This window comes from Tiliqua scincoides, chromosome 1 (genome assembly GCF_035046505.1).
Source record: "Tiliqua scincoides isolate rTilSci1 chromosome 1, rTilSci1.hap2, whole genome shotgun sequence".
Taxonomy (NCBI): domain Eukaryota; kingdom Metazoa; phylum Chordata; class Lepidosauria; order Squamata; family Scincidae; genus Tiliqua; species Tiliqua scincoides.
This window is the reverse complement of record NC_089821.1, coordinates 220,598,866-220,623,645: the sequence shown is the minus strand read 5'-3', so window position 1 is coordinate 220,623,645 and position 24,780 is coordinate 220,598,866. Positions and strand designations below refer to the sequence as shown.

Below are 24,780 nucleotides of genomic sequence, written 5' to 3'. Positions count from 1 at the left end.
GTGCAGGGAGCCATGGAGATTAGGTTCCCTCTTATCCACGGATGCCATATCCACAGGGGGCTGGAATCTATCCAGATTCAGATCTGGATACAAGTGCAGATACAGGGGGCACTTGTTTTTGCTGTTTTGCAGTTGACAGTTATTCTAAAGTTACAGCAGTTAACACACCAATACAATAAGGATGATTGCTTTCACACATGACATTCTCATATCAGTAGTTTGCTCTTTGGAGTAGATGTCTCCAACTATTACAAACATTACTTTGAAATGTAATCATTTCCTCAGTGTTCAAGTATTGTCTGTGTTGGTTGTTAGCCATGCATCAATGCTTATCTGCAGAGATAATCTGCTGCAAGTGCTACAATCTAACATCACAACAGACAGGAAGGAGTCAGGAGTGAAATGTAGACCTACCACCACCACCCCCAGTACTAGCACTCTGTATGCCTTACCCAGTAGTGCCACAATCCGGGGGGGGGGGGGGGCGCGGAATATCAAAATTGAAACAATATGGATTTGGCATTTATTTAAAAAAAAAACCTCAAAAATCTCAACCAAATGTTCCAGCAAATTGTCTGGCAACTCCTACCTTAATACATAATTCAAGTTATAACTGCACTAACAAGCGCCAGCAACAACTTTATGGTCTGACAAGTTATTAACCTCCACCAATGGGGTTTCACTTGCTGTTTACGTATAACTTTGTTCTCTTTCTGGTCCCATGAATTTTTTCCAGCACTAAAACATGCTTCACAATTATATTCCAGCTCACACTTCTACATCGTTACACAACTTTTGCAGTTCAGAATTACATCTGCATGGATGCAATTCAGAAAATGCTTGCACAAGACTACATGCCTGGTTTGTTTGAGGGCAGGGGAGTAGGTCATGCAGGATGCTATGCCAGTGCTGAATCTGAAAAGAGAATTTGTTATAAATCCTTTGAAAGAATTCAGGATAAACAGCACTCACCTCTACTAACGTTCCCACAATGTAACAATGGAAATAGAGGACATCATACACTCCTGCCATTCATGACAATATATGGACTCCAAGTATCATATGTAAAATATTCAGCTGAATTATCAAACCACCACCAAGAAAACATTCAAGTATCCAATTTTAGAAGTTAAGATCCCAATCTGACAACTGCTTCTATGTGAGATAGTAGAGTTTCACCACATGCCCTTCTGTCAAGACCCAGCACAGGATAATGCAAGGGTTACAGATTCTGAGTAGTGTTTTGTGCAAATACCACATGCAAGACATGGACAAATTCAAACTGATTTGAAATAAGTTCATGGTGGAGAAGCAGTGCAAACAAGACCTAGATTTGTGTACTCCAGGAATGATGACAAATACATATACTGTATACAGCATAGAAGCATATGAATCACAACAAAAACCCAGCAGTCACACTAGAGACTACTACCTCAATTGTTCTGAGAACCCACCCACACGCTCACTATGAAAATGCCCATTTAAGTATTAATTTTCATTTGTTGAAAATCAATTGCCACCACACCCAAGTCATGCAAACTATTAAGAAGCAAGATCCAACATAATATAAGTAACCTGAAACAGGAAATTCATGAGTTTACTACATCTCCATTGCAGAATAACATGCAAAGCATTGTATGCACAAAAAGTGATCATCACTGTGTTTGTGAGTTTGGGTTACTCCACTTTGAAAGAAAATGACAACACACATCTGCTCCTCTGTTTGTATCAATGTCACACATCACTCAAAAATAATGACCTGTAATTCAGACCATGTTTTACAGAAGAAGAAAAAATTTCCACAGTACTGTACATGGGAAGTAGCCCCCTGAGCTTTGGTGCAGCAGCAGTAGTAGCTTCCATGAACAAGAGGTCCTCATGCAAGGACCTTTGACACAAAGAGATCTCTCCTTCCATTCACAGATGCCATTTCCACTGATGGGGCATGTTATCCCATGTGTACATGCATCCACCCAATTTACATTCCCAATGTGTAATTACATAAGCACCAGTTACAGCTTTCGCTTGATTTGTTGAGCTCCAAGTTCTCAGGAATTCAGCCACATAAGCACCATAAAGGAAACATTTTAGAATTCTCCTTCTCACTTGCAAAGCAAGCAGTGAATCACTTGGTGGCCAATTCCACATTTTACTAGGCAACAGCATCAGTCAGCTCTCGGCCTGCCATACACCAGTGCCACTGTGCAATCACCTAGGAAGGGTGCTCTTGTGGCTCACATGTGATGGATATTAACTCAGGTGTCTGACTGATAACAATTTCAGGACAGAGAAAAGAAAACATTCTTCACACAACACATGATTTATAGAATTCATTGTCACATGATATGAGACGGCCATGGCCCAAGTTCATTTCTTAGCTTTATATCCTCCTTTTCTTCCATCATGGAACTCACAAGCAGTACCACTGGAAGACAGACCTATCAAGACCTCACTGGAAGACAGACCTATCAAGAACTATCAGCCATGAACATTAAATGGAACCTCCATGTACAAAGACAGTATGTCACTGAATACCAGTTGCTGAAGAGCAACAACAGGGGACAGCTACTGCCTTCATGGTCCTGCTTTTAAGCTTCCCAGAAATATCTGGCTGACCATTACTGCAAATGGAATGCTAGACTTGGTCCCTTAGTCCATGCCAGCAGAGTTCTCTTCAGCACAATAAGAACATGACAGCATGAGCTATTCAAAGCAGCAACACCCCTCTAGCAGGAGCATCAAAACAGGGATGGGAGGAGTCAGACAGATTTGCAGAGGGAGGCACTTGAGTGGTCTGCTCCACTTAGGCTGCAAGCCTTAGGTTGCTTCCCAGGAGTGTGTCCAATGGAAGTTCCAGAAGTCTTTGTGTAGATGAGTGTAGCACTGCATTGTTAAGCAGTAATTCTGGCACATTTACTTAGAAGTAGTCCCACTAAACTCAGTAAGAATTACTTCTGAGAAAACATACTTAAGATATGGCACAGGAGTTAAAACAGAGGATTGAGTCAAAGTTGCGGAGTTGCACAGAAAAGTTTAGAAATGTTAATGCCTATTTAAATGAATCCAATATGCAAATCAACAGCACCTCAGTAACTTTAAGAACTTATGCTGTAACATGTGGGAGTCTTCATAACAATAGCACTGTATGTTGATATAGACATTGCTTTTGTTGCCACACTTTTCATTTAAATCTATCATCAAAGACCTTAGAACTATGGACAGCACATTAATTATGCTACCAGCTATGAGGCATGTAAGTAAGTAACTTAGGGGTTTTACAATGAATGAGTAGCAGAACATGCAGACTGGCACAAGAAGACAGCAATACCTTGCACTTTCATCTGGTTAGGGACCAGAGCATGGACAAGACTCAAAAATGGATGAATGTCAAAGCATAGCCTTATTTAGCTAGCAAATTAATTTTGGTTGGCAAAAAAAACGTAAATAACTAACTATATTACACATGTCAATGCAGGCAAAACCTAAATAAACACAAACAAAAGGAAAATAAACATAACGTTGAATATCGTGAAGGTGGATGAAATCGGACAAAAGAGGAAAGTACGTGGACAAAATGTGAAATGCGGTTATAACTGAAAACAGCTAAAAGAGCAAAGCATTAAAAGTCAAGGTATTGCTAAACTCTAAAATTAACAACAGTTAAAGCCACCAACTCTGACAAAACAAGATACTTTGCCACAACACATCCAGATCATCTCCAGCTCAACATCAAAAAGTCTATGGCCAAAGAATTGGCTGGTTAGTTTAAATCTGTATGTGAAATTCTTGGTCCTCACCTTTCCCCCTTAGAATTGTCAGGTCAGAATGCTGCAATGATGGAAGGTGCCACAACTAGCATCTCAATGGAACTCTTAAAAGGACATCACGGCTTTTGGGATCTAGCCTGAAGATTTAGCAATTCTTGGCTTTCTAGACCCAGCTCTGCATTCCTCCCTTGTACACCTTACTTCCTGTCAAAAACGCAAAGCCCCTTCTGTAGAGTCCCTACATGAGGTTATGCCTCCATTCTAATGTTTTTCCTCAACTTTCATTTCCCCAGGTCCTAACTTTCAACCTAATGCCTACCTTATTTTATTTTCTTTAGACAGCCTCACTCTTGATCAAATTTCCTAGAACTCCTGTCATCTTTTCCCCCCACAGAATACAACTCCCTAAAACCCTTTCTTTACTGAATTCCAAGTCAACTCTTCGTTCCTCTACCACCTTGACTCTGCCCTCGATCCCCCCATATTCTTTCCTATTTCCTAGTTGTTCCCACAAAACCATTCCTGTCCCTATAGCCTGCATGAAATTTTAACTTCAGCCAAACTGACAACTTTCCCTTCCATCACAGAAACAAAGCTGCAAACATTCTGACATCATTGTTGTCCAAGCATTTGGAATACTGTATTCACAGGAGCTTAGCTAATCAGCATCAAACCTTCACTGCCACAAGCAAATACAATAAAGATTCCGAAAGCATAAATTAAGGCTTCCTTTCTGACTTTACAAGGGGGGCTTTCATTATCATCACAAGAAAAATCTTGTAAATGCAAATCCTGTTTTCCCCCCTCTAAGAAATGCTGCAGAAATGGTGTTTCTTCATTTGTGATCCATATAGTACAGACTGTATATGATGCAGGTTTCTTTAAAAGAGGCATTTCCTGAATGCCTGCTGGTGAGAAGTAAAATGAATCAACAGGATGTTATCTAAGCAAGACAAATAATTGCCCGGGAATTACTAAGAGTTAAGCAGTAGTTTGACAGTCAGCTGGAAACGTAAAGACATGAGACCCATATTGTTATTTTCATTCCCATCTCAAAAGGTCAATCTCCACTAATATCTGCGCAGTTATCAGTTCTCAGATACAAATGCCACAAACTTGCATAAAGTTTGCCATCAGATAGGAACTCCGCCAAAGAAAGACAACAGTCTTTTCATATAATCAACCCTGTCACATATTCTGGTGTTACTGAGGCTTTCAGTTTCCATCTATGGAGGACATCTTATTGTCACACACACCCATTAAGCTTCAGCATAACTAATCAAAGTGATAGATGTTGGAGACACAGGTTCATTATCTCCTTCACCTGCTCACAGAGCAATCTACAGCACACCACTACCTCTCAGCTTAATCTTTCTCACAAGGTTGTTCAGAATAACATGAGACAAGAGCATACTACAGTGGACCCCACTTTATGATGGTCATCCATTCCAGACATCATTGTATTGTGAAAAACTGTAATGTGTATCCAACACCACACTGTTTTTGGCAGTTCATTCCAAGACTTTGGATGTTGAAGTTTCTGCCACAGAATCAAGCTATTTCCTCTCTAAAAGGTGATTTAAAAGGTGCCTACTGCACTCTTTAGGGGCTATGGTTGTCTGCTTACACAACACTGTAATTATGTATTACAAAACACTGCAGATTACAAGGCTGCATCCTTCCCTCAATACATAGAGACACAATGTTCCCCAAAGGCTTGCATTTGCATCAGCAGTCACAAAAGCTATATCTTTCCCTCTAGGCCAGTGGTTCTCAAACTCTGAGGTAGTGTTACTCAGTAAGTTCTTGCGGGGGAGGGGCTAAGGCAGCAACACAATCCCCAGGATCGCTAAGGGGGGCAAAGGGGGGTGCTTTGCACTTTTTACAATGTAGGGCTGCAGCAGGCGCAAGGAGCCCTGCGCAGCGCTCCCTGACGCTTGGAATCTGCAATGATAGCGCGCGCAAAGCATCTCCTGCAAAACGGAAGTGCTTTGCGCCCATTTCTATTGCAGGTTCCAAGCATCAAGGAGCGCTGTTGAGGGCTCCCTGTAACTCCTGCAGCCCTACATTGTAAAAAGTAAGTGGAAAGCAAACCCCCCCCCCCGCTCCCCTTAGCGATGCGTTGCTGCCTCCCTCCCCTTCCCCCGCCCCTTAAAGGGACAGGGAAAGTCTTACACGAACTTGTGGGTCACGACCCACCAGTTTGAGAACCACAGCTCTAGACACACAGTGAAAATGTTAAAAATATTGCTATTGGGTGAGATGCTATCAAATGCTTGCATTCAACTCGCTGATTAATTTATCTAACATTGATGGTAATCATCAACCCATCATAAAGTGAATAACATCATATTGCAAACCATGCTTTACTATGGAGAATCCATTGTAAGGAGATTTGATCATAAAGTGAACCCACTGAAGAGTGAGGGTCCGCTGTATACTGCCTTAAGTCCTGAAGACTAGGCAAAAAATCTAAATAAATGAATGAATGGGTCAAGTACAATGTCATAGAGGCCTTGCTTTGGTTACCAGTGGTTCTCAACCTTTTCGCACCGGGACCCACTTTACAGAATGAGAATCTGTCGGGACCCACCAGAAGTGATGTCATGACCAGAAGTGACATCATCAAGCAGGAAAATTTTTAACAATCCTAGGCTGCAATCCTACCCACAGCTACCCAGGAGTAAGTTCCATTTACTATCATTGTTAAAAGAATATACAGAGTAAGCTGTTAAAAGTACAGATCTGTAGCTTTCCCCAAATTCAGTCACATACCATGGGAGAATCAAGTATGATATATTAAAAATAAAATACTGAAATTAATGGGGACCCACCTGAAATTGGCTCACGACCCACCTAGTGGGTCCCAACCCACAGTTTGATAAACACTGAGCTATTACATTACAATCTATTCTGCATCCCCCCAAATAAATTGAGTTTAAGGGGCAAGGATGTCTTTGAAACATGACGGAGCAGCGTTCTGAACACATGCACCAATTTTCATTGAGTTTTCACACTTCAAAAACTTTCACTTTCTCCTGTTGTCATCCCATTGAAAACAAGTATAGAGGCTTGTACTTGAATTGAAGATGCTATTTGAGTACTTTCAACATCAAAAACTTATCAGAGAATGCTTCAAATTTTGAGTTGCATCCACAACTGCTGGTACAATGCATATTTCCCCATTCCTTCAGGGAACTTCAGTTAAAGGCAAGGGTAGGAAGGCATCTCACATCAATGCAAGCTATACTACCACAACTCTGGATGCTGCCTCTTGTATTGTGGGTCCAATCCTATCCAATTTTCCAGTGCTGATGCAGCCATGCCAATGCGGTATGCCCTGCATCCTGTAGTGGGGGAGCAGTCACGGAGGCACTCCTGAAGATAAGAGAACATTTGCTCCCTTACCTTGGGGTTGTATTGTGGCTGCATCTGTGCTGGAAAGATGGATAGGACTGGTCCCTTTATTATGCATCTTTTTCTTCCCATTTAAACACTGGCTGCTAAGATCAAACAGTCATTTAAACTTGCAATGAAGACTTGCATCCTGAAAATATGTACACCAGGGGTGCTCAATAGGTAGATCGCGATCTACCGGTAGATCGCGAGGCGAAATGAGTAGATCGCAGAGTGCTGACCCCCCCCCCTTTCAGGTGCCTCTGGGAGGAAACGCCGGGAGTAAGGCCCATTGTACTCAATGGGGCTTACTCCCAGGTAAGTGTGGCTAGGATTGCAGCCTCACAGCCTAATCCTAGGCATGTCTACTCAGGAGTAAGTCCTGTTATACTCAGTGGGGCTCAAGGTACACCAACATACATTGTACACATAAATGTTATATGTTATGATGGCGCGAACATTGTAAAAAAAACTCTGGTAGATCTTCGGGCCTTGCTGGGTTTCAAAGTAGCTCTCGAGCCAAAAAAGTGTGAGCACCCCTGATGTACACCATTTCATTCCAGTGTCTCAATGTTCTATAAATGAAATGTGTGACTAAAACCAAAGGTCTCACTTCACCAACAATAAATATCAGATATATATTTGGAAGTAAACCAGCTTGGAACATTCAGAAGGAAGCAAGGAACTGGGGATTGAAAGTCAACAACTTTTACACAGAATGACTATCCTATTTACTGCATCATTGAGAGGAGCTTCAGGCTTCGCTTTTAGGTGAAAGCAAAATTTTTTTGTAATAATTACATTTAAACTACTATTTACACTCTGATGTAGTAATGAGAGAAACTACTAGGCAATCATCACTGTAGCCTTTTTCCCTGTTTAAAAAAAGCAATCAGAAGAGGGTGTTTCTCCTCTTTTTCACCATTTTCTCCATCTTGGCTAGCCCCCCTTTGTCAGAAATCTGCCTACTTGTCACACTTTGGTACTGCTGTACTCAATTAACAGTCTTCATGCAATTTATATTTTTACATATTTAACCCATTTCTGCCCAGCCCACAGGTGTACAGTTTGATTTCTGCTGCATGGCACATGGTCTGACCTTTTCAATGAAGGTAACTCTGTCCTTGAATGGCTAGACAAACTGCACATTGACATTTGACCTCGTCTGATATATGTCCATGTATTATATGCTATATGCTAAATAAATCAATCTGTTGCATATATGTAACGTTGGGCAGAAATGGTTTAAAACAAAGTCAATCTAAAAACAAGAACCCTTGGAGTCTAACCCTATGCACGTATACTCAGAAGTCCCATTACAATCAAACGGGTTTACTCCCAGGTAAGTGTGGATAGGATTGCAGCCTCACAGTTGTACTGCTGTTGTCCCCACCTGCTACAACCATCAGAAATTTATTGTCTTCACAATTTTTCCTACAGGGAAAAAGGGCTGAAGCTACAGCATGAGTTTTCATACTAAAGGAGAGCAAACTTATGCACTTGGAAGAAAGCCCCAATGACCTCATGGAGCTAAACTCCTAAGCATGGATAGGATTAGGCTGTTGCAGTGTAAAATTGTGGTTGTCATTTGGTGACATACAAAAGGGGGTTGGAAATGATCTTGGGGGGGAGGGGGGAACCTTGCAAAAAAATAAAAGCTCCTAAAACAAAACAGCACCCCTAGTGTCCTGATTAGTTTTAAATATACAAACTTAAACACAATCTTGGAGATGCTCCCTCATACCAAAACACATAAAAGTGCTGGATATGAGGGAGCATCTCCAAGATTATGTTTAAAATAATCTGCATACTAAAAACTAATCGACAAGTTTTGGAAATGACTAATCTTGGGGAAGGGGGGGCCATCCAGGGATAGGACCCCTTGAAGTGGTCCACCTATGGACTCTGGTTGCAAGTCTACCCACACTTCCCCGGGTAGTGGGGCTCCATTGACTCTAATGGGACTTACTCCTGAGCAGACATGCATAAGATTAAGCTCTAAGGCTGCAGTACTATCCGCACTTACCTGGGAGTAAACGCCATTGACTCTAATGGGACTTACTTCTGAGTAGACATGCATAAGATTGAGCTCTAAGGCTGCGATCCTAGTCACGCTTTCCTGGGAGTAGGCTCCATTGAGTATAATGGGACTTACTTCCGAGTAGACAGGCGTAGCATGGGGCTGGCCATGATGCAGAAGCAACCATGGCTTCTACTGCAATGAATGGGGCTACTCAAGAGGAACTGGGCTGCAAACTGCAGCGTGGGCGGGGCCAGAGGTGAAGCGGAGCCCCCTCCCCAGCCCCCGAGGAGACTCCCCCAGCGGCAGGCGGAGGCTGCAGCCACGGAGCCCACTGCGGAGCGGCTGCTGCAGCCTCCCTGCGGGCACGGAGCCCACCTCGGCGCGGGGGGAGCAGCTGCTGCTGCGGCGCGCCGCTGCCTGACCTGCTGGCCGAGGAGCCGCGCTCCGGGTCCGGCTCCGGCTCCTCCATGGCGGTGGGCGCAGCTGGCGCGCCGGCGTCTCTCATGCGTGCTACCCCGCGGCCGGCATGGCGTGGAGGGGACCCTCTCTGCAGCCCGCTCCCGCGGGGCTCCTGCGGCCGAGCCGAGCGAGGTCGCTACCCGGCTGCAGGGACCCGGCCGCGCAGAGCCAGCCGAGCGGCCGCCATCTTGGAAAGAGGCTCCGAGAGGAGCGAAGCCGGGAGCATCGGTGCTACGGAGAGCGCGGAGGGACAAAGTCAGCCAGCCAGCTAGCGCGCTCGCGCTCTGCTCTGCTGGGGAGAGAATGGAATGCGGCGGCGGCGGCGCCACCCGGAAGGAACGCGGGGAGGGAGCCGAACGTTCTATGCGCTGCCGCCGGCGCCAGTGACTGCAACCCTGCAGGCGGGGCGGAGCGGAGGGGGAAAGGCAGCCTGCGACTCTGCACGGGGGCATTCCTCAGCCCGACGTCAGCCCCGTCAGGCGTCACAGCCACTGCTCTGACAGCAGCAGCAGCCGCTGCCTCTCACGTGCGGGGCAGGCTGCGCTGCTCACCAGCGGGGCAGCTCAGCGCCCCCAGTGGTTGGAGCCCATGTCTACTCGGAAGCAAGCACCATTGTAGGCAATGGGGCTTACTCCCAAGAAGGTGTGCATAGCCCAAGCCCAGGCATGTCCACTCAGAAGTAAGCCCCACTCAATTCAATGGGGCTTACTCCCAGGAAAGTGTGCACAGGAGTGCAACCTTAGGACCCGATCCTAGCCTGCTTCCCAGCGCCAGTGCCGCTGCAGCTAAGGGAACAAATGTTCCCAGACCTGGAGGAGGCCTCTGTGGCTGCCCCCCCAACGCAGGAAGCAGTGCACACCCCATTGGCACAGCAGCACCGGGACTGGAAAACTGCATAGGATTGGGCCCTTAAACAGTAGTGCAGGCGTGGAAAATGTGCCATTGGGAGAGAGCAGCAATACTGTATAACAGTGTTTCTTAACCAGTGGTGTGGGTACCACCAGTAGTACTTGAGGTGGTGTCTGGTGGTACTTACGGGACCCCTGGACACTTTCCACCTGCCAATGAGACCAGGAACATGAGTCAACAAACAGCGGTAGAAGGCTCAACTTGGCAGGCAGAGCTCCAAATCATGCTTTTCCACACTCGAAAAAGCCCTCCCATCCACCCTGAGCCTCTTATTGGTGTTCGTCTTGTCACAACTGGACTCCCAACCCAGAAGTAACTACAGTTGATATTCAGTGGGGAACCTCCCCGGCCCCGGCCCCGGCCCCAGGGCAAAGATCTGTGATGCTGCTCCCCCCCAAGTGCAAATCATCCCCCCCCCCACTTACCTGGAGTGCACAGAGCCTCCCACAACTCCAGGATGTGTCAGGGAAGCCTCTTGGAGCTTCCCCTATACCGTTTAAACTGTGCTTCCAGCAAACCAGAAGCAGTTTCCTACTGTGTTGAGAGCCTCAGAGAAGCTCCCGTGCAGTCCTAGAAGCGCATAAGGCTCCACTCCTGGGGCATCTGTCCCCTTGATTTAATGGCAGGTCTGCCACTGATATCATCACCAGTTACTTCCAGTGGTACTTTGAATAGGTGGACCATGTGAAGTGGTACAGTGGAGGGCAAATGTTGAGAAACACTGCTGTCTAAGGCAGGTAGGAGACTCTTTGCAGCCATGCCCTAGCCATGTATATTCAGAAGCAAGTCAGATGCAGTTCAGCATCAATAAGTATAAAGTGATGAACAATAGGGCAAAAAAAAAAATCCCAGCTGCCCATATGCACTGGTGGGGTCTGAGTTGCCCATGACAAATCAGGAAAGAGATCTTGGGCTCATGGTGGGTAAGTCAATGAAAACATCATTGACCAGCAGCAAAGAAGATGAATTCCATGTTATGGGTCAGATGGGTGATGCAGCCACTTTTGGAATAATACCGTCTACAATCCTGGTTTGCTTCACCTCAAGAATATTCCAGAGATGGGAAAGGTGCAAGAGAGGACAGCCCAAATAATCAGAGGGCTGGAGCAACTTCCTTACAAGGTTAATATGTTGAAAGAATTTTTAGCTTGGAAAACAAAAAAGGAATTAAGGCAGGCGGACATGTGTGGGACATAAAATTACACATGGTGTGGACAGAGTGATGTTTTCAGCTCACTCTCACAGTACTAGACCAGAGGGTCATCCAGTGAAATTAATTGGTGGCAAATTTAGGACAGACAAAAGGAGATACAATATTTCTTCACACAGGCAATATCTGTCTGTGAAACTGATTGCCACAAGATGTGGCCACAAGATGTGGATGATATCACTAGGTTGGATGGTTTTAGCAAGGATTGGACAAATTCATAGAGTGCAGTTCTATCAATAGCTACTAGTCACAAAGGTTACGCGCTGCTTCTAGCTCCAGTGGTACTGTGCCTCTGAATAAAAGTGACAAGGGAGCAATCATAGAACAGAAGTATTCTTTTCTCTCTTGCTTCTAAGCTTCGCAGCAGCAGCTGGTAGACCCCTGTGCCTTTGCCTTGATCCAGCAGGGCTTTTCTTATGTTCTTAAGTCCATTCTGTCCAACATTTCACAGATGAAATCAGAAATGCTCTTTGTAACATCCTTACACACACACACACACACACACACACACACACACACACACACACACATCAAGGATCTGCAGGAGGAACATATTGTGCAGTTTCACATTGCTGAAGGTTCTTCTGTGTCTCTTTATGCTGCATTCATTTATTCTGCAATTGCCTCCTGGTTTCTGAAGCAGGGAATGTACTAACTGGTCATAGTTTCCTTCACAATCTGGTTGTTCTTGTCAAATAGTTGCTGCTCAACCACATTTCCAATCTGAATAGGTAGTTACAGCTGGGTGTGAACAGGAACCAATACCCTGGCATTTTGTGTTCATTTGCATAGACATAGCTGAAGATACATCACTACCCTCCAAAGGCTTGGGCTGAGGGGGTTGAAACTTGAATGGCAACAGAAGCAATGCATTGTGATTTACCAAATAACTTAGGGGCTGTCCTTGGACAGCTGGAATACATAATGCTCCCAATTAAGCATACACAGAATTGCAACCATAGGATCTTACTCTCCTTCCCACAGCATTTATGATACCACATTAGTGTTCTGTACACCACCTAAAGCTCTGTTAATGCAAAGCCAATATTTATGTGCATCAACTTGTTCATTTGTGAAACCTTTTTTTTTTTTTTATTTTTTTTTTTTACACCCAATCAGTCCCAGAGATTCCTTGGGTCAAATTTGAATGGACAATGTGATGTGCAAATCAACCATGGGAACCTCTACTAGCAATTCCTTCGAGCCTGGTGGCCAGAAGGAGCATGGCCTGGACTGCAGAAATTGTGGTCAGCCATATTCATGATCAGGCAATATGCTTCTCAAGAGCTGCAATCTAATGCATACTTACTTAAGAGTAAATCTCATTAAACACAGCAGGATTACTTCTGTTGGTGCCACTGTGTGCATACATACATGTGTCCCAAAATCTGGTCTGCATAAGAGGATAACAAAGCAAGATCACTTGTAATTATCTGACATTTCCCAGATACAGTATACCCCAGATACTGTAATTATCTGGGAGTTGCAATTTGTATGGCTGTTCTACACAGCCTCTAGTCCCTACCTAGTGTTCTGCCAGATTCCCAATCCAAGCTTAGGGAATTTATGCCCACTCTAAGCTAATTAGCTCCCCTTTTGTTCCCCCCAACAATGGCCCCAGTTCTCTACGACAGTATTTCTAGACTCCACCACCAGGGTAGCTTGCCTGTTTAAACTGCAGGGACCCTTCATCTTAGTTCCTAAGGCAGCAGTCTTTCCAGGTATGGCAGCACACCTCAGCCCTCCACAGCCTGTTCAAGTAGTCATTAGTCAGTCCATTGGTTAGTGAGCCAGATAATCAATTAGCCAGAAGGTCAGTCCACAAGACAGAGCCATAAGTCAACAGTCCGTTAGGCACAAGGTCAGTCAGAGTATCCAGGCCAAAGTCAATAAGCCAAGTCACAGTCCGAGATCAGATTCCAGGTAAGTCAGTCTAATCAGTCAGAGTATCCAAGTCAAAGTCAATAAGCCAAGTCAGTCTCCTCTCCAACCTGCACTCCTTCTACAACCCACTTCCTGCCTCAGGTGCTCCTTATATCCTTAGGGATATCATTGCCTCTAGTGGCTGCAGCTGTGCAGCACACCCTTTGCTGAAAGGCCAGGCCTTAACTCTTAAAGGGGCCACTGCAGACACCACATTCTACCTCCTTGCCAGATCTTCCGCGGTTCCAATACACCTAGTAGATACAGTGCTTATTTTCACTATTTGCTGGTCTACTGAATTGTTACCTAATACCAACAATGGGTAATCATCATTATGGGTCTATGAAACCCACTGCCAAAAACATACTTAGTACCTTCTGAAAGAGCTTCTGCCACCTTCCTTGAACCATATCCTATCTTACCTACTGTATCTTGGAAACTCATCTTGGGCTATCCTGTTGGCAGAATGGGAGATGGGCCAAAACTAAAAGCAGGTACCAAATAAATGGGTTTGTGAGGAAAGCAGTGAAAGGCCAAATGGAAAACATGAAAGGCCTGGATTCCATTCAGAGCTGTAAAAGTTCATCACACCTGCATTAGGGGAATGGGGAAGGGAAGACCATTGGGCACTTGAATTAAGGCAAGGATGGGAGTAGGACAAGATATATTCTCTAGCAGCACAATCCTAGCCATCAGAAATAAGTCCCATTATAGTCAATGGGCTTACTCTCAGGTATGTGTGGATATGATTGCAGCCAGTAGTAAAGACTTGAAAAGACCCTGCTGCCCTTCATCACAGATGTCTATGGAATCATATAGAGTTGTAAGGAACCTAATAGGTCATCTAGTCCAACCCCCTGCCTTAGGCAGGAAATCCTCTTAGAGCAGGATTGGTGAGGCAAGTCAGGCAGTACATTTGTATCACTCAAGCCTTGCACAGAAGTGCAAACAATGTACCAACCCACATGAAATTTAGCTAGCACAGTTGTCATATGTATCTATGTGTCACCATATGGCTTAAGCACTGAAATCTAGCATTCTGCTCTTGCAGAAGAAAGAGCTGCTTGGTGGAGATTACTGGGCCAGAGTAACTTGAAGAGTTATGCAATTGCTCCTATGATAAGGTATACCTTATGATCATAAGGTATACATTATGATACAGCACAAATTCCTTCCTGACAGCTCTTCCACTTATTGGACTCTGATTATTACAAAACTTTAATACTGTGATTACAACTGTAATATGGTGATTACAATTATAATATTGTGATTGTGATCCATAGCTCCTGTAATCCAGTGTACATTCCCCTAATGAAAAGTAAAGCATCAGTCTGCACTATGGAATACTTTGATCTTTGCTACCATGAACTTGGTACCTATGGTACCATATCCCATCCTTCCTCCAAGGTCCTCAGGGTGATGTACATGGTTGCCGACATTTTATCTTCACATCAGTGTTGTGAGGTAGGTTAGGCTGAAAGAGAGCCCAGAGTCATCCAGTACACTTCAGAGCTGTAGGGATTTGAATCTAGGTCTAAGTCTAAACACTCCAGTGTGCAAGAGCAGTGTGGCATAGTGGTTAGTTAGAGTTAGACTAGGAATTGAGAGACCCAGATTGAAATCCCCACTCAGCCACAAACCTTACTATGTGACCTGGCAGGCCAATCCCTATCAGCTGATCTACCTCACATGGTTGTTGTGAGGATAAAATGGTAGAGAACTTTGTATGCCATTCTTAGCATCTTGGGAAAAGGAACACACATACACTCTCTCCAATTAGCGTTTTTTCTGCAATACATTCCTTTCTGAAGCCTAAGTGTTCAACAGCGAGGCTATGTTAGGAGCAAAAAAACTCAATAGAAGAGAGTATTTCTGTCTCAGCACTGTGTCAGCTCACATTCTGCCTGTCAGATCCTTCTAGTCTTCAATGCCATTAAGTCATTGCTATTCTAGGAGTATTTAAGTCATGGTACCATAAGGTCAGAAACATTCTTGGGACTCATGTCCTCTTGCTTCTGACAGCTAAAAAATTCATCTACACTTCCTGTCTTAAGCAACTATGATATAGTGTGTCTTGTCTTATATAATGACTATGAGAACCCAATCCTATCCAACTTTCCAGCGCTGACTCAGTTATGCCAACAAAGTGCATGCTGCATATGCACTGTAGGGAGCAGTCACAGAGACCTTCTCAAGGTAAGAAAACATTTGTTTCCTTACCTCAGGGCTGTACTGCGGCTGCATCAGCACTGGAAAGTTGGATAGGATTGGGCCCTATGTGATGTACATTTGATTGACAGGGAGAGTCATGTGACCTTAATGTAATCAGTTCATGTGCAGGTAGGGACTTTGTCACCAAAATCAAAATCTATTTTTACTCCCAGAGTGCTCCCACCATTACATGATCGTTCCTCCAAGGAGCTCAGGGCAGCATATATGGAGGTTATAATCCATTTTATTCTTACAGCAATACTGTGAGGTGCCTTACGGCATAATCCTAAACAGGTCTACTCAGAAGTAAGTCCTATTGTGTTCAGTGGGACTTACTCCCAGGAAAGTGAGGTTAGGATTGCAGCCTTAGATTGAGAGACAGAAACTGAGCCAGGGTCATCACCTAAAAATGGCTGAGATTTAGGTTATCCCTGCTTTTAAAGACATATTGAACTGGCTGGTTTGAATATCATGGTATTGTTGCCTCCAATAAGCTTCCTTATGTCTCTTGCATTTACACATCAGTTGGGTGTAGGTTTCCCCTTTTTTTCCTGATCTGTGCCCTCATTCAGTATGTTCACTGGACATGTGGGGGGGGGGGAGTTGACGCTTGCTAGCTACCTATGCCTCCTACACCACCACACCCTCTGGTCATGATCTCCGGTTCACTCCCAGCATTGCAGCACCAAACATGGGAAGTTTTAGAACATAAATCAATCATGGGAAGTTTCTCTCATTGTTCTGCCAGAAAACCTGACAAGTTTCTGAGTATCTGGAGCAGATCCAGGAAGAAAAAAAAAAAGGTTAGCAACCCTACAAACTAGAGACAAAAATAATTATTGTTAAAGATTGCCAGTGTGATAAAGTAGCAAATGACTTAGAGCCAAATCCTACAACTTTCCAGCCCTGGTGTAACTGTGCCAATGGGGTGTGCGCTGCATCCTGCAGTGGGACAGTAGTTATGGAGGCCTCCACAAAGAAAGGGAGCATTTGTTCCCTTGCCTAGGGGGCTGCATTGCAGCTGTACCAGCTCTGGAAAGTTGGATAGGATTGGACCCTTAGGACCCAAAACTATCCAACTTTCCAGTGCTGATGCAGCCATGCCAACAAGCTACATGCTGCATCCTGTGCTGGGATGGGGGGCAGTCCCAAGTGCCTTCTCAAGATAAGGGAACATTTGTTCCCTTACCTCAGGGCGGTACTGCGGCTGCATTGGTGCTAGAAAGTTGGATAGGGTTGGGCCCTTAGTTCCGAAGGGATGAAAACTTGGTTCAGCTGGTTTATCTCAGTAATACATTAATCACAAAACAAGAAGGAAATAATTCAATCAAATTTAAAATACAGTACTGTAACTTGTTAGCTATGCTGTCTACAATGAGGGTGTCTGGTGTTTCAGTATGCAATTACTTTTAGCTAGAATGACATATCTGTGAATGCAATCAACTGAGTGCTACTTAGGGTTGCCACTTTCCACTTTCAGGAATTCTGGCACTAAGGCCAGAGTACCTGGGAGCATGTGCAGAGTATCTTTCCCTTCTGAATTTAAAGAAAAGCTTTGGCACTGGAAGAAATACTGTAAACATGTGTAAGACACTTTCACCAATCAAGATAACATACTCTACATACAAGACAACATATTCTACAGCGGCAGTTCTCTGCAGGGCTCCCCAAGCCTGTAAACAGCAAAAAGTGTGATCACAAACTACTTCTGGTTTGCTACTTCTGGATGTGGTTTGCGATGGCACCTTTTCACTGTTTACAGGCTTGGGGAACCCTGCAGAGGCACCCGCAGGGCTCCCCGCACCTCCAGGATGTCAGCACTTGTTTTTGTGAGTAGAAACAACCAGCCCTGGCAGCAGCACGATACTAGGGATCGTATCACTGCCATCCCCCCACACAGACTCTTAAGGGGCCAGGGAGGAGTGCTTCCCTGGCTGGTGAGTCACAACCCACCAGTCTGGGAACCACTGCTCGACAGCATATAGTGTAGCCTGGCAAACAACTTATACCCGACCAAACTGAAATCCATGAGCCAATCCCTCTGCTTTTGCAGTCTCTTGAAACCTTAATTTGTTCAGCACATAAAGCAATTTGCTTAGATTTCAAGTGGGGAGAAGATTGAGTTCTTGCCTACTTCTGCTGTCAGTGGTAGGTTTGTGGGCTGATTGACACAACCTTTTTGACATGGTCAATTACAAGCTGTCCTTTTTTGGCCATGATGATTGATCTTGCTAATGCTCTGACGCATCTCAAGATGCTGGAAGGGAAAAAAAGCAGAACATGAACTAGGACATTCTGAACCTCAATCTTAACTCGTTAGAACATTCAAAAGATTGGTCACTACACCAGAAACTATAACTCGTGGCTTCACCATGCAACCACTATCAAACCAGTCACGAGACCCAACCTTCCAGGTAGACTTTTGTAATGTACCTTTGCCATACCTAAGGCAACGTGTAGACTTGCCCTTATTTACATCCCAGGTACTTCCTTGTGATGAGCTTCCACCTCTTCACTGTAATGGCATCTGCAGTTACCATGGGACTCCTCATTGTGTGCAGAGATTCCTTATCAGTCCTGGACTCCTGAGAGACATCCAGTGCTGGCAAGAAAACTCGACATGATTGGAATGCAAATGGACTACATTCTATACTATAGGGACAGACAGTTATAACAAAGAGGAGCTCAGGATGTGGATAAGATAACTCAGAGCCCAATCCTGAGCTTTGCACACTGGCTTACCGCCTGCACGCACTGTCGTAAACATGCCATAAGGCATGTTTGCGGGACTTCGCACCAGCCCAGCTCCAGAGCTAGCCCATTGTGAGCTTGCACTGGGCTAGTGCTGGTGGAAGGTTAGTGCTCCGCCAATCAGCGGTTACCCGAACCATGGGGCAATGGAGAGGTAGATGGGGTCATGGGGGGAGGCAGGGAGAAGGTGTTCCAGGGTGAGGGAGGTGAGAGAGGGCAGGGAAGAGGCGTGGTGGGAAGGGAGGAGGCGAGACCAGTTGAGCTCAGCTCCACCGGATCCTGAGCTTCATGTCGGGTCGTGTGGCCCAACATGGAACTCTTTGATTCTGTGACATCTCCAAAGCTTCCACAGAACTGAGTAGCCCCATTGTGGGGCTACTTTCCTACTTTCCGAAGAGCTGCTGGCTCGGTTGCACTAAGAATGCAGCGGTAGCAATTTTTGGCGCTGCAGCAGTCCCACGCTCAAGGCAGCTCAGGATTGGGCTGACAGACACTAGACCAAACACTAATTATTGCTGATCAATATTTTCTGGTTTGCTCCACTTTTCCCACTAATATTAGTGCACATCATTATATTTTATATCACAGAACTAGATAAATAATTCCAGAGTCAAGCCACACTCCAGTTTGGCTATTCCACCATACTTTGGGAAGCTAAATTTATCATATTTCAGTTAAGGGTACTAGTTTTACTTTGTAGTTGTTAAATTGCCATTAAACTTTTTGTGTATTTTAACTATTGTTTTAGTCTGTTGATCACCTTGGAAACATTTTTTTAAAAAAATGGAGTAAATAAGAGGATAGGAGTCAGCAAATCCCCAGCTTGACTGAAACCCTCTGGTAATTTGGCCAAATCTCACCATCAAACTCTAGAGGAGTTCCATAGATTATTTATCAAAATGATTCTCTCGGTGATTCACCGACCATTTCTAAGAAGAGCACGTTTATTCTTCTAGCAGCCAAGGGATTGCTGACAGACAGGTCTGTAGATCTATCAAAAGCATGAGATGTGATTGGCTACAAAGTTCTGTCCAGAAGTTACATAACTGCATCTTGCCTGTATGAGGTCATAAAGCTATTTATTATCCAACTCCCTAATTAGGTACTTTAAACTTGAGTCACTCTAAGTTTAGCTACTCTAACCTTTTGATCAGCTTCTTGATGGGAACCTGCTTAGAAGTAAAATCTAAACTGTAAGGAGTGAGAGGAATTAAGTAGTATATTTTCACAGATTCCCTCAAATCAAAATAATACACAAATACACAAATGCAGCAGAAGCCTAATGTATAAGTTTTAATAAAAATAATCATTGCTTGTACCCCACTTTTCCTCTAAAGAACGACGAACATCATTATTCACCAAGGCTACAATCCTGCACAGTCTAATTAAGGGCGCAATCCTAACCCCTTATGTCAGTGCTTTCCAGCACTGACATAAGGGCAGTGTAGCTCTGAGGTAAGGGAACAAACATTCCCTGACTTTGAGGAGGCCTCCGTGAGTGACACCCAACTGCAGGATGCAGCACATGTCCCATTGGCACCGCTATGCCAGTGCTGGAAAGTACTGACATAAGGGGTTAGGATTGCACCCTCTATCTCACTAACTGTAGCTGAGATTTAAGCATCATCACTGTATGCAGGACTACAGCCAAAAGCATTTTAATGTTGTCACATGGCCAATGTTTTACCATATTTTACCATATTGTGCAATTACTTATCTTAGTGTATCTTTTTTAAGTAATGCCATTGTATTACTTCATCTTTTAATTGTAATTTTTCAATAGTTTCTGTGCATTGCTTTTCAGGAATTTTGGAAGAGTGACTGTCACATTTTATGACTATAAAGAAACCACAACAATATGTTGGGTTCAATCCTATCAGATTAAGGGTGTAATCCTAACTTGCGCTGGAATAGGCAAGCCAGGAGGCTTGTGCTGTATCCAGAAGCGGCTCAGCCAGAGGTAAGGGGAAACTTTTCCCCTTACACCTGGGTAAGGGCTGCTGGCCACAATGGGTCTCCTTGGACTTGTGCCACCTCTGGAGGTGGTGCAAATCCGAGGAGAATGGAACAGCCTGAAGCTGCTCCGTTCTCCCCAGGAACAGGGTTTGGGGTCCCAGCCCCGCCTCCCACTCCCCACCCACTCGCCCCCAGGGCTGCCCATTGCCCGTCCTCCTCCCACCCAGGAATGCCTCCCTCCCTCCTCCTCCCCGCCCCCCCACGCCTACCTTTTCCACTTGTGTTGGCACAGGCGGGCTGACACAAGCAGCTGAGGGGAAGCTGGCGCAGAGGCTTATATCAGCCTCCACAGGCCGGCGTTTCTCAGAGCACTGGCCTGGCTTCCCCTTGAGGAGGTGCAAACGTGCTTTACAGCACATTTGTGACCCTCCTAGGCCAGCCCAAGTCCACTGGCATGGGGTGCAGTTTGGATTGCCCAAAGGCTGCAGTCCTTTACCAGGAGTAAGCCCCACTTAACACAACAGAACTTATTTCTGGGGAGACACACTTAGGATTGTGCTGTAAACACATCATTGGCCCTTGCATATTGGGTGACTGTTTCTTAAATAGCAATTTAAAGCCAAGGGTGGATGGATGGAATCATGGCATCCATGATTTTTTGAGGGGAAGAGGGTTTTTAAGATTCTGCCCTCACTGTGGATTTCTGCTGTCTGAAGGGCTACTAGACACACTTCAGAGGGTGGGGTGAGCAAAAAGCATGAACACAATGACCACTTCCAGCTGCATATTTAATTGCCAGGGAAAAAAAAATGTACATACTTTGCTGATCCAGATGTATACACATACCAAGTATCTTATAGTTCAGTTCCCAAATCCCTCTGCTATAAACACACACATCCAGTTTTCCATTAAGTAACACGCTGAAGGCAACAGAGCTTGCTGATGGATATGAGCCCAGTAAAAGACAGGTTCCGTTCCTTATACTGCCCCTTTCCCCGGAACCCATCCTGCAGCAATATCCCAAACAATATCAGCAAGGACAGTTATCAATCTATGGAAATGTGTCTGAGTAAAAGGTCAACTGGTCCAATTTTTACATATATGATTTTTTTTTTAATGTGAAGGGTAAGGAAACAGCATTTAGGAACACTCAAATCATCAAAGCTATACTGTTTAATAAAAGTCAATATGCCAGTAAACATGGAAAAATGCGGAAGAGACCTGCACTGGCCTCACAGCTGGGGCAACTGCACAAAGAGGACAGGGAGTCTGCGAGACAATTGTTCCATTCATGGGTTTCCTTCATATTTCCTCCCCTGTTTACAAAGAAGTGTCTTCAGCTTCGGATTCTTTCCTAGCAGTACAATAATGCCAGCTGCTTTTGGAGAAGAATGAAAAATAGTCCTGAGTTCATAAAGTGAAGTCTGACAGAGGTGCATTCGCCACAAGTGGAAGGTTTTCACTGGGCACTGAAAGCAGACATCCTGTTCAGTTGCAACTTTTTTACTCCATATACTGAGTGCATCAGAAGCTTCTAGAACACGGTTGAACTATAGACACCTTAAATAAAGATGGTTAGAAGGAGTGGTCTGGAAGTTGAGCTGTTGCCTTGCCTGAAAAAACTAAGCAGAGTCAGCTGTCTTGAATGGGAGACCGAGACCCACTGGTGGAAGAATGGACTGTGGAGGAGTTCGCTGGCAAGAATGGATAACATGCTTGAGATACCGGTCTGAAGCTTAATGCAACTGACTGTGAGAGCTTGGAAAGTGCAAGAGTTGATAGCCAAGATAACAATGGCAGTATGAAGGGAAAAACCTGGAAAGCAGAGGGTTCTGTGAAACTCTCTCATGGAATAATATTTGTAAAAAAAAAAAAAATGCATTGAACATAAAACTCATTTATGTTCAGCCTGCGGATGTAAACTGCCCTGAGTCTGTGAGAAAGAGGGTATAGAAATACTGAAACAAACAAACACATGCATAGAGTGTTGCTGTTCCTGTTAATAAATGTTGCTGGTTCCCAATGTTTTTAAAATAATGAATTTAAATGTAAATTTATGTTAAATAATGTATTTAACATATGTTAACATTGAATAACATCCAGGGTACTGGTCCTACAAGATACACTAGTTCAAGGCACTTTCCTCAAGCCCTGCTGAAGTTCCTGCACCCCCACATGTCACTGCTGAGTTTCAGGTCTCTGGCAACCCCACTGGATGCACCAATAAAGTGCCACAAGGAACAGGGAAGATGCCTTGCACTGGCACATATTGTTGCATCAGTATACTCCGGATGCTTCCCAAAGTGTCTATATATATATATATATCAGTCCACTGGATTAAAACAGAAGTTTAATATTCATGGTGAGTAAACATATTTAAAAGCTTCTTAAATATTAAGCTCAAATATCTCTCTTGCTGAGCGGTGGCTGGGACCCAGCCTGGGAGCCACTGAATCCTTGTGGAAAAACCCACCATCCTATACAATGTAGCCCTAATGGGAAGCTGCAGCCAATGGTTCAGTAGAACAAAGGAGCCACCAATTGAAAAAGTTTGAGAACCACTGCCATCATGTACATTTCTTATAACATGTAAATGCCAAATGGTGCCACCGGGTGGCAACAGTGGACAAGCGCCTACTTAAAAATGGCCTTTGTCTCTCTCCCCTTCTAGCAAATTGCTGTTCCCAACCAGGCAGTTTATGTTGGCTGGTTACATATATTATATATTTTATCAGACATATACGTTTTGCATTCAGGCAAAATGTCCTAAAGCAGTGGTGGTGAAACTGGTGGGTTGCGACCCACCACTGAAACATAAAAGGAGCACCTTCCCCTTAAGGAGAGTGAGCCGGTAATGGATGCTCTGATGGCACTGCAGCGATTGCAGTGCCATGGGCACATAGGAGCATTTTAACATACCTGGGGGGATTGGGAACATACCTTCAGGGAGCCTCCCCTCTTCACCAGTGAGCTCCGATCTGCCATCGGAGCCCACTTCTGGTTTTCAGTCAGAGCTCTGGAGCTCAGAGCTTCTGAAATCAGAAGTGGGCTGCGATGGTAGGGCAGAGCTCACTGCTGTGGAGGGGTGCTGCACAAGCCCCCAGGTATGTTAAAATGCTCCTAGGTGTCCGTGGTGTTGCAATTGCTGTGGCACTGTTGGAGCACCCCCCATCCCAGTCTCCACCCCTGTACAAACTTACTGAACAAAACTGAGAACCGTCAAAGGTTCTCAGACTCCTGGAGAGTTTGAGAATTGCTTTCCTACAGGACTAATGCGCCACTCTTTTTGCAGACAAAATACGTCAAACATTTCACTTCAGTTCTATCAAGATGATTTCCTCCCAACACTGCTAGGATTCCATGAAAGCCCTTGGTATACTTCTGCTGATGAAAGGTGAGCAAGAAGTTCACACAACAAGGGAGTTCAGGAGAAAATGATCAGTTGTGACCAAAGTAATAACATCCCAAATCTAGATGCTAGGTATGGTCTCTCTCATTGCAGTTCTAGTTCAAGCATCCAGCCCTTGGCTTTGGCTTATTGCCTGCCTTCCAGGGTAGGATGTGCTAGCTAGAGCACCTAACTCTAGAGGCAGCCATTTTCTACCAGTGTGCTGTGGCACACTGCTGTGCCGTGAATGGTCTGCATGTGTGCCGCTAGAGTTTGGGGTAATGTCAAGTATTAATAGGGCTGTTGGGGGATGTGATCTCCCCACCAGAAGCATGGTGTGCCTTGTCAGTGTGCCATGAGATGAAAGAAACTGAAAATCGCTGCTCTGAGGTAATTCAAGGTCTCCAAAAGTTTGCATGTGGCAGGACTGTGAAGTAAATGCCAAACCATGACTTGTGAGCAGCTCTTGCACATGCAGCTCTTTGACATAAAATGTGTGGCTCCTGGAAAATGCTGGCTGAGCTCCTTTTCTGAATCCAAATTAATATAAAAAAAATTTTTTTCAAGCATTGTAATTATTTACTGGGTATAAACTGGATGTTCACTGGTTTAAAACATGTTTAATGCTCATTGTAAGTAAATATATTTAAGAATTAAAACGCTTCTTAAATATTGCAGCTCTCAAACATCTGAAGTTTATCGTATGTGGCTCTTATGTTAAGCAAGTTTGGCAACTTCTATTATACATCCTCGCTTGATCGACTGCCCTGCAATATGCCAACTGGCT

At 44.5% G+C, this 24,780-nt stretch overlaps 1 protein-coding gene across 7 annotated transcripts in view; it reads right to left on the bottom strand.

The window, feature by feature from the left end:
• The window catches only part of MAP3K4 (mitogen-activated protein kinase kinase kinase 4), a 92,759-nt gene that overhangs the window by 63,085 nt on the left and 4,894 nt on the right, over positions 1-24,780 (bottom strand). For 6 of the 7 annotated variants that reach the window (XM_066616215.1, XM_066616250.1, XM_066616268.1 and 3 more), the window contains exon 1: positions 9,609-9,828. The exons of the other annotated variant lie outside the window; for it this stretch is intronic. In XM_066616215.1, coding sequence (XP_066472312.1) covers positions 9,609-9,691 — 83 coding nt within the window. In that variant the 5' untranslated portion in view covers positions 9,692-9,828. Of the gene's footprint in view, positions 1-9,608; positions 9,829-24,780 lie in introns of those variants that run through there. 7 annotated transcript variants of the gene reach the window in all.